Source organism: Frankliniella occidentalis, unplaced genomic scaffold (genome assembly GCF_000697945.3).
Source record: "Frankliniella occidentalis isolate FOCC.00 unplaced genomic scaffold, Focc_3.1 Scaffold64, whole genome shotgun sequence".
NCBI lineage: Eukaryota > Metazoa > Arthropoda > Insecta > Thysanoptera > Thripidae > Frankliniella > Frankliniella occidentalis.
Window position 1 is genome coordinate 413,062 of NW_026267194.1, and position 9,303 is coordinate 422,364.

General features: G+C 44.6%; 1 protein-coding gene across 13 annotated transcripts in view; it reads right to left on the reverse strand.

Moving 5' to 3' along the window:
* Positions 1-9,001, reverse strand: part of LOC113213119 (broad-complex core protein isoforms 1/2/3/4/5) — a 13,647-nt gene extending 4,646 nt beyond the window's left edge. For 2 of the 13 annotated variants that reach the window (XM_052268136.1, XM_052268135.1), the window contains exons 1-5: positions 8,748-8,961; positions 8,012-8,220; positions 7,728-7,925; positions 7,140-7,641; positions 7,006-7,062 (exon numbers count right to left, since the gene is read on the reverse strand). In XM_052268136.1, coding sequence (XP_052124096.1) covers positions 7,006-7,062; positions 7,140-7,641; positions 7,728-7,925; positions 8,012-8,197 — 943 coding nt within the window. In that variant the 5' untranslated portion in view covers positions 8,198-8,220; positions 8,748-8,961. The other 11 variants (XR_008011214.1, XM_026432074.2, XM_026432072.2 and 8 more) reach the window with 11 other exon arrangements.
* Positions 9,002-9,303: the final 302 nt, after the last annotated feature.

A 9,303-nucleotide genomic window follows, 5' to 3' on the forward strand; every position in this document is an offset into this window, starting at 1 on the left:
TTTACTTTTAAATATCCCTAAAGGCTTTGCTTGGCCTCGCTCAGGGCGGCGGCGGCGGCCTGTCCCTCTCGGCGTGCCTCTCGGCGTGCACGGTCTGGATGTGCAGCTTGAGGTTGTACGCGCGGCTGAACACCTTGCGACAGATGTGGCACTCGGTCTTGCCCTGGTGGATGCTCATGTGAAGGGCCACGGATATGCGGTGCGCGAACGTCTTGTCGCAGAACTGGCACGGGTAGCGGCGCCTGCCGTCTGGGTACAGCCTCGGGCGGACGGCGCTGGCCACGCCGCGCATCGGGTTCAGGAGGAGGTTGGCGGAGGCCGGGTACGCCCCGGGGGGCGCCCCTGAGGGGAGGCCGTACGGGCCGAGCCGCCAGGACGGGCCTGCGGAAACAAGCAGACCACAGGCCACAGTTAGTTTGTTGTTTTTTTTCTCATTCTTAAATTTTTCGTTTTAGATATTTCTTTTTAGAGGAATCGGGAAAGCACATATTTATATTGTTTTCATTCTCCTTTTGGCAGCCCGCTCGACGGCGGCTGGGCCCTGGGCGGGTAGGAAGATTATGTGGACAGGAGTGACAAGAGAGGAGAGAGAGAGGAGGGGCGAAGTCCTCGTTCAATAGAAACCCAACGAAAAGATGCTGCTGTGGCAAACATACGGAACCACCCATCCCACACACTGTACGAGATGGGAGATGAAAATGAAACAAAAACAACAAAAAGCAGGCGGACCGTCGAGAAACGAAAACATTGAGTAATATGTTACAATAAAACCGCCGCTTGAGTAGCGTACTCCTACCGGGTGCCCCCGTGCCCCCCTGGGTGCTCCCCGAGTGCCGCCCTGGGCTGGGCAGTGTCCTTGGCGGCGCACTGGTTGCAAACGGCGCCGTGCTCGAGTAGAGTACTTCTATCGGGCGACCCCCTGGGCTGCCCGTTGAGCGCCGCCGGGGGTGCTGCTCCCCTGAGCCGCACGCTGCTGGGCGCCCCCCTGGGCGGCCCCCGTGTCCTTGACGGCGTCCTGGGCCTGGGCGGCGGGGACCTTGCCGCCGATGGCGCCGTGCTTGAGCGCCATGTGGATCTTGAGGTCGTGCGTCCGGTTGAGCACCTTGTGGCACACGGAGCAGGTGGTGGAGCCCAGGTGGATCTTCCGGTGCTGGATGAGCGACATGGGGTGGCCGTACTGCTTGCCGCACACCTCGCACGAGTGGGCCGAGCTGGACGGCGACGGCGGCGGCGGCAGCTCCAGCGGGTCGCGGGCGGGGCCGGGCGGGGCGGGCGGCTCGAGGCCGGGCGACAGGCGGGACAGGCGCACCTGCAGCCGCCGGGCCTCGTTCTCGGAGGACCGCTTCCTGACCGGGATGGGGGGGCGCCGGGCCGGCGGCTGCCGGGGCTGCCGGGCCTCGTCCTCGGCGGGCCGCACCTTGATCACGAAGGGCCGCGCGGGGCGTCGCTGCGTGCGCGCTGCACACACACAAAGCGGGGGGCTCACAACCGGGACGAGCATACTCAACCGAGAGTACTCAACCGGGACGAGCAGCACACTCAACCGGGGCGAGCACACACTCGACCGGGACGAGCACGGCACACACTTTAACCGGGGCGTTTCCCGACCAGCAGCCACACTCTCTCACACGATGATGACGTCAGACACCCGACCGAGCACAGCTTTCGACAAGGACTTCCCTACAGGGTGGGGGAGGCGCGCGGCGAGGTTCAATCGACTCAGCGCACGGGGATTAGGGGGAAACACATCGAAACGATGTCTTTCGACAAGTTATTTCTGATCCAGTAGAAAAGGGGGGGGAGGTGGGCCATCACCACATACATTAAAGGGCAAATAGTGGTGGTGTACTGCCACAGGACATGGAAAAACAGCATTGACCATCACGGCAAACAAGCTTTTATGGAATTCAATTGGGGGGGGGGGGTGGTGGAAAGAAGAGATAGACAGGGTTAGAAAGAAGAACAGAATGTCGCGAGACTTTTTTTCCTTTTATAAAGGTTTTATAAGAAACCAAACGGTGCAGTAGTGCAAAACGTGGCTGTCAGTTTGATAACACAATATTTCCAGTGCATACAAATGACTTTACGATAAATAACATGTATATTTTAAAGGTAGGTGGCACATATTGTCAACAAGCGGCAAAACATTCACAAAAAAGAAGCACTTTGTAGCGTTGACCAACTCAACTAAGCAGACTAGGCGCAGGCGAGAAAATCCCACTTTTCAACTTCAAAACGGTTTAACACGACTGGTTGCTATCGTCGTACAAGTGTCCGGTCGTCACAACCAGCTTCTGGTTTGGGATACCGGATTCTCGATTTCAGGTATATTGAACCGAGTTGGCCATCACTTAAGTCCTATCTCTGCGGTGTTTTTGTTGCTAGTAAGAATGGTGCTCATATTGGCACAGTTTGTCTGCGATAGAAATAGGAAATCGTTGCATAAAAGGAAAATGTCAGATATGACAAAATTGTCGCCTGAGGAAAAAATTTCGTCGGAAATACTGAGTAGAACCTAACGAGGAGGAGCTATGGCACTCAAATGGCCCGCTAGTGACACAGAGGTATTGCCACAAAATGAGCATCGACATTCTAAATATGGGCACATTGCACACATTCGAGGGCGCGTGACCGACATTTAAACAGAGAGCAAACCGTTCGGCAGAGTGGCAGTCTGTGGCGGAGCACTTCAGTTCAGTCGCGAGACTGCAAGTGTTTCTCTACAAGTCTCTACAGTCTCTCTAGCGCCGCTGCCAGGCGAAGGGCGCCGAGGACGGCGTCGCGACGACCAGCGCCCGCTCCCGGTGGTACTCCAGGAAGCAGTTCTTGCGGCACAGAGTCACGTTGCAGGCCTGGCACTTGAACCGCGTCTGGACGTAGGACCCCCGCTGGGTGACCCTGCCCTTCAAGCGGCACTGCAGACAAGTCTTGCCGTGGCCGGCGGCCTTGGCGAGCGCGTGGCCCTGGCCGCCCCGAGGAGGGTGATCGCGGGCCTCGAGGACCTCCCCCGGGGCCTCGGCGCGGACCCCGTGCTCCCGCCAGCGAGCAGGCCGAGCAGGCCGGGGCGAGGGGGGACCTGGGAAAGGGAAACACTTTCACTGCCACGGCAGAGCTGCATGGACGGGCGAATATGAGTCTGAAAGCGGCTGGATTTCAGAAGGGGGTGTGTGGTGAGGGGAAAACCAGAGGGGGAAGGGAGGGGGTGGGGGTGCACCCACTGTGTGCAGACACGGAGGCTCGTGAGAGGGAAGAGGAAAGGTGCGCCAGAAGCCATCAAGACACCCTAACTTGTTTGCATCAACCTCACTCGATTTTTATTATTACACTAAGTAGAGTATGACCGGGGAGGGCTGTATATATGAAATGGGAGACAATGGAACAGAGGTCGGCTAACAACTGAAAGTTCCAGACTACTCCTTATCAAATAAAATAAAATATCACTGACTACATATGTCTTGTAAGCAAACATTAATTGACTAATGTTGCATCAAAAAAATTAATTTGGAGAGAAAATTATACATTCCTCTGAGTTTTAAGTATATGTGGCAAAACAATTATCTTGTAATGCAAAAAGGAAAAACATGAAATACATTCACAATACATGTATGGAAGAAGCATTTAAGAAAAAACAACAATCAAAAAGAGACACAAAATAGTGAATGAAAAAACTAGAAATTCCAATAGTTGAGTGAGACACAAACAAACACATTGCACAAAATCCACTAGAAATCAGTGATTCCATGAACAGTACGCATGTGCCTCTTGTAATTTCCTTTCCTGCTCAGTACACAATTACATATGTTGCACACAGTGCCCCCAGAATGCACGTGAAGATGTCCATAACAAGAACTATTGCTTTGAAACTCCTTGGTACACACACTACAAGCAAAATGCCCATTGTCCAATGTCACAACTCTTGCTTCCACCTGCTCGCCTTCCCTTGGTGAGGTGAAATACGGAGAGTGATTGAGGAGATTTCCAGCTACAACAGGAATGGAATGGACTCAGGTTAAAATTGAGTGACGAAATATCTTTAAGATTACTCCATTTTAAATGGCAAAGTAGTAATTCTGGAAAATGGCACATGTAATGAATTGATTTAAGGTAAGGAAGCTAACTGCATGAAAAAGAAAATAGTGTTTTTCTTCCATCCATTTAAACCACAGAAGTAGATAGAAAAATAATAGTAAGATTCAAGCAGCTGTAGGTTTAGTCAAAATATTTTCTGTAAGAACAGAGTTTCTCTATCCATTCATACCATGTGGAGTGAAGGGATCAGTTATATTTGCAAGGCTATTCTGTATCTCTCGCTCTCTCTCTCTCTGTCGCAGCTCACATGGCAATCCTTGCAATCCAATTTCCACATAACCCACACTTATACAAAGAATGCCCTCGCAAAAGATAAATTTTTGGCACACTCAAATAGATCAGATAACTAAGAACAATCAATATCAACATTATGAACATGTCTAAGATGCCTCTTCATGTTGCTCCTCTGGCCCAGAACAATATGACAAACAGGGCATTCGGTTACCCCAAAATGGGTGGGCATGTGGTTGTATCTAGAGTTGCGGTGTTTGAATGATTTCCCACATATTTGACATGTGAACCCGATTTGTTGGGGCTCACTTGTTTTGGGCCTCATCCACTGGCCATCCTTAGCTTGCTGTCCTCCACCTACACAAGTATTTAACAGCATTAATTACTTAAACAGTGTTTTTGTTTACTAGGCAGAGAGGCATTACAACTATTGAAATGGCATATGACAGCAATTGTAATCTTGCTTTGTAGAATAATTATCATGTAAATGACTAAATAAAAAAAAAATCCTTGTTGATAAATGCCTTTAATGGGAAGGGCTTCAACAAAACAATGCACGCAGCAATTCTGACCTTAAAGAGTATCAACCAGTCTAAAAGAAAGTACTGTAATATTTTCCTCACATTTTTAAACCTATGTCTGAAAACCCTTGGCCTCACATGGCTTATCTCACAGACTTGCTGTTGAGTTTTGAAAATTTATCATTACTGTGGTCAACAATGCCAAGGTTACATTTGAGATGGTGTGGTCTGCTCAAGTGGATTAAGAATAAAGCATTCCGGTAAAGCTGAAATGCAGAAGAATGCAGGGAACAAGAAAACGGAAGTCCCATATAAAAGCATAGTGATTTTCGTTTTCTTCTTCCTCGCATTCTTCTGCATTTTAGCTTTACCGGAATGCTTTATTGATTCCTAAATACTGCAGGAACATTAATTTACATATCTCAAGGAAATTAACATCTGAGCTTGTGAAGCAAGCAAATCTCATGGGCGGATCATATCTGACCAATGCCGGCTACCACTTTGAAATAGCTATGTCCCATCAGATACAAGCAATTGCAATGGCAATAGCTGACTAGATAATCTTTAGGTTATAGCTTTCACCTATTGATGATCTTTTACACCTGCTTTATGAGCTCAATATTTGAATAACAGGTCCTGTCTAGTTAGGATTTTAATACCACTTTCCTAAAAGGAAAAATATAAGGGGCACAAGTTTGACATCTTAGTCATGTTTTCAAATAATGAGTTGCCAGGCAATAATACAAAGAAAATTGTCCATAGATAGAAAACTCTGCATTCAGAATTTTTATTTGATATTAGATTACTGTGAGTATGAGGCATAGCAAATAGAAAAAAAGACGAGTCTAGTCAACTGCACAGGTACATGTAACACATGTTACAGGTGATGATTATGAAAAAATTCCCACAAGACGTCATTTAAAAAGAGTAAATGAAAATCTAAATCAGTTAATAATTGTCATAACAAAACAAATTTCAGCCAAACATTTAAAACATATATGACTTTTAAGGAACTTTAGAGTTTCTTAAATAACAAGAGAAACAGCAAAATATTTTGGGAGACCCGTTTTAAAAGCTCTTGTGTCTAATAAACTTTGTTGAATTCAATCAATTTCTTTCAAAATAACGAAAAACTCACCTTCTAAACATTTTCTTTTGCAGATGCAAGTAGTATTTAAGCTCTTCTTCTTAATAGTAAATAGAATCCAAAAGAATTCAGAAATAATCAAGGAACTTGATTTCACTAGAGTGAGGCCAAATGTGTTGTGTTGGAACAAAGCAGTGGATTGGAGAAATAGAAGCTGACGACCAAACAATACCAAAGAGCCAAACAAATCTACAGGAAGCACATTTTGTTCATTGAAATCCAGCCCTCTCAGACAAGAGTGACCACCACCACCACCACAAATAAAGGGAGAAAAGAACGATCACGACACAATGACAACGGAAAGGAAAAACAGAGAATCTCTTAAGAAAGCTATGCTCGATCTGAAGCCCTCTCTCATTTAAGTATCATCAATAAAAGAGAAAAATGACAAAAATCAATTGAAATTAAGTGCTCAGCACTTTACGCATAAGAGTGTTTATTTTATCAAACTTATATCATTGTGTGATTATGACTGATGACAGGAAACTGCCCCAGCCTTGATTTCAGAGGCCTCCTTCAATTGAAGTAACTTAGAACCTCAGAGGTGCATAAAAGTGAAACACATTCTGAGTTTCTAAGAATTATTATTTAAAACAGTACAGGTATTATAAAAGTCAGACCAACAAGTGTTTGAAAATTCAAGAAAAAATTATCAAAGAAAAAAATTGAAATGAACTATGAAAGTTGAACAGATTAAGAAATACTATTTGAATGCGTGAAATCAATCAAGTTATTTAGATCAGATAAGAATAACGATTGGATAACATGATCAACTTGTTGGTCTGTCTTGATAAATCAAGAGAAAACAGAAATTCATTGTGTGTAAACTTCGGAAGGTTATGGATTTGAATCTTAATTTAATATTCACTTTAATTACTGAAGTTTTTGTATGGCTTTATGATCTAAAGCTAGTGTCATACTGTACTGAAAGAGTTGACTTCAAAAATAATTATGAACACAATGGAGTTCTGCTTACCTCGAGACAAATTTAACAGTATCAAATAAATGAAAACTCACCCTGTAGTGAATCCTGTGAACCCTCACTGGATGGACCGGCTTTGGCTAGGACTTGGCCTGGGAACACGTGAAGGAATGTTAGACAGATAACTTTAACAAGGCAGGTTAGAGATAATGCTACGTATTATTCTTACTTAATTCTGCTGGTGTCATCTGCTCCCCAGTTATTTCACCCGTGTCACTTGAATTGCCTCCATAAACATCTAATGACTCTTCTTTACTGCTTCCAACGGCTGCTGATAAATTATGTTCTAGACTTGATATGTCTTCTAAAGGATTCTCCACTGGCTCTGAATTATTAAAACTAATCTGATCTGAATCAGCTTCTAAAAAGTCCGGCATTTCTACTTTGACTTGTGGCAGAACAGGAATAATGTCCACAGAATTTACACCACTGCTTAAACTAGTTCGAGATAATTGTTTAGTTTCATTACTACTATTTCTTGACTTATGACTTGTAGCAGAGGCAGCAGAGGCTGTTGCTGGGGCACTCCACTTCTTTCTTTTAGCCTGAGGTGATGCAGGACTTAAATTAGGAGTATTAAAAGTGGTATTATTAGTAGAGCTGTTGGTACGTTTTAGTGTATGAGCGTCTATTTCAGTCACAGTTTCTTCAGTGGGTTCCGAGTTTTCCTCCTATTAAAGAGATACAAAATTATACAAATGTGTTAAAATTGAACTTAAGAAAACGTCTGTTAAGGGTATCTGATAATTGTACATACTTCAAGGTTTTCAGTCAAATCTTTTGCGTTCCCATCGGTTAACCCTTGAACAGCCAACAGCTCGGCTGTGGTGAGGAATGAGGCTAACTGCTCTTGCACAACATTAACTTCACCTTGATACATAAAGTCTATCAGTGCTTCTAAGTCAGAGAAGTTAACATTACGGAACACTATGACAGGATGCTGGCAGGGATTTTCCTAAAACAATGTTGAGAAAAGTTGTTGGCAGCACTTATGGTATTTAATGTCATACTTACGTAACTCACAAAAAAAACTCAACTTACCTTAAATAAGTCTTTGAAATATGAACTGCATGCTGATAAAAGCATCTTATGAGCTTTAATTTTTTTACCTTCACAGCTTAGTGTCACATCTACAAGATCTAAATCAGATCGTAACGAGTCAAAGGCACTAGTGATGTGATGAAGGTAATTGTTCCATCGTAGTGAAAACTGCTGTGATGAACCCATGATCGTAGCAAAGAAAAGCCAGTCTAAAACAAAATAAAATACAGTAAGAAATAAGAGTTTGAGACATGACATTTCATTCAAATGATTAAGTTAAAACACACTTAAAGAGAGGGAGATATATTGAATTAAATAATAAAGTCGAAAGGTTTGAGTTTCAGCAGATAGGAATTTAACACATTTATAGTTATAACACATGGCACATTAATAGTCATTGAGTGTTTGACTGTAGGGAATGAATGAAAAAAAAAAAAGAAAGGGAAAGAGAAAAGAAACACTACAGGAACTTCTGCAACATCAACAGAATTTTTTTTTACCAAGCCCTTAATTGTTTTAGGGATAAAAGATTAACTGTTCCTAACGCAATATGATTATATTTCTTATGTTTCTAATGTCGATTATCTTTAGATTAAAAACATGACAAAACATTGCAAACATAGCATTTGGAAGAGGTGAAGAGGTTCCCAGAGTGACGCTAACCAGAAACTCGTCCCACCGAGCCGTCAAGCCACAGCGGGTAAAAGCAAAACGATACCAAATAAACCAGACGCACCTCAAGGAAAAATTCAACCCCTTTTCGGGGGGCGGTTAAAGTCTCGTCACGCGTTTAAAAATCAAAGTTTAAACTTGGGGACCCTTGCATCCGACGCTTCGCTCTTCGTCGTTTCTTTCCTTCCTCACAAGATGGCAGCCGCTGTATCGATCGACCCAAATACAGACCCAAATGGCAACTCGCGTTCCGAACCCACCGCTTTCTAGTGCGAGGAAATATTGTAATGGTGCGGAAAAATAATTGAAGTCCCAATACATTTGATGCAATCGTAACAGGTATAATTGGAGGCTAATATTGAAATGTCGTCCTCGCCGAGGACCGCGCGGTCGCAGCGGCCAACCTGACTAGCACAGTGACGCGCCCGACGGGCGCCAAGGTGCGAACCACGGCGCGGTCCGGAGCGGAGGACGCATCCGATCATCCGGAAAATGGAATGAGAATCGTAACCAGAAATGCAAGAGTTGGTCCCCTAGACTCGTCGCAGGTGTAGTGCGCAGTCTTTCACCAGTCACAATTATTTTCCCATGTTTTCCAGGAGAGAGAAATTGTAACGCTC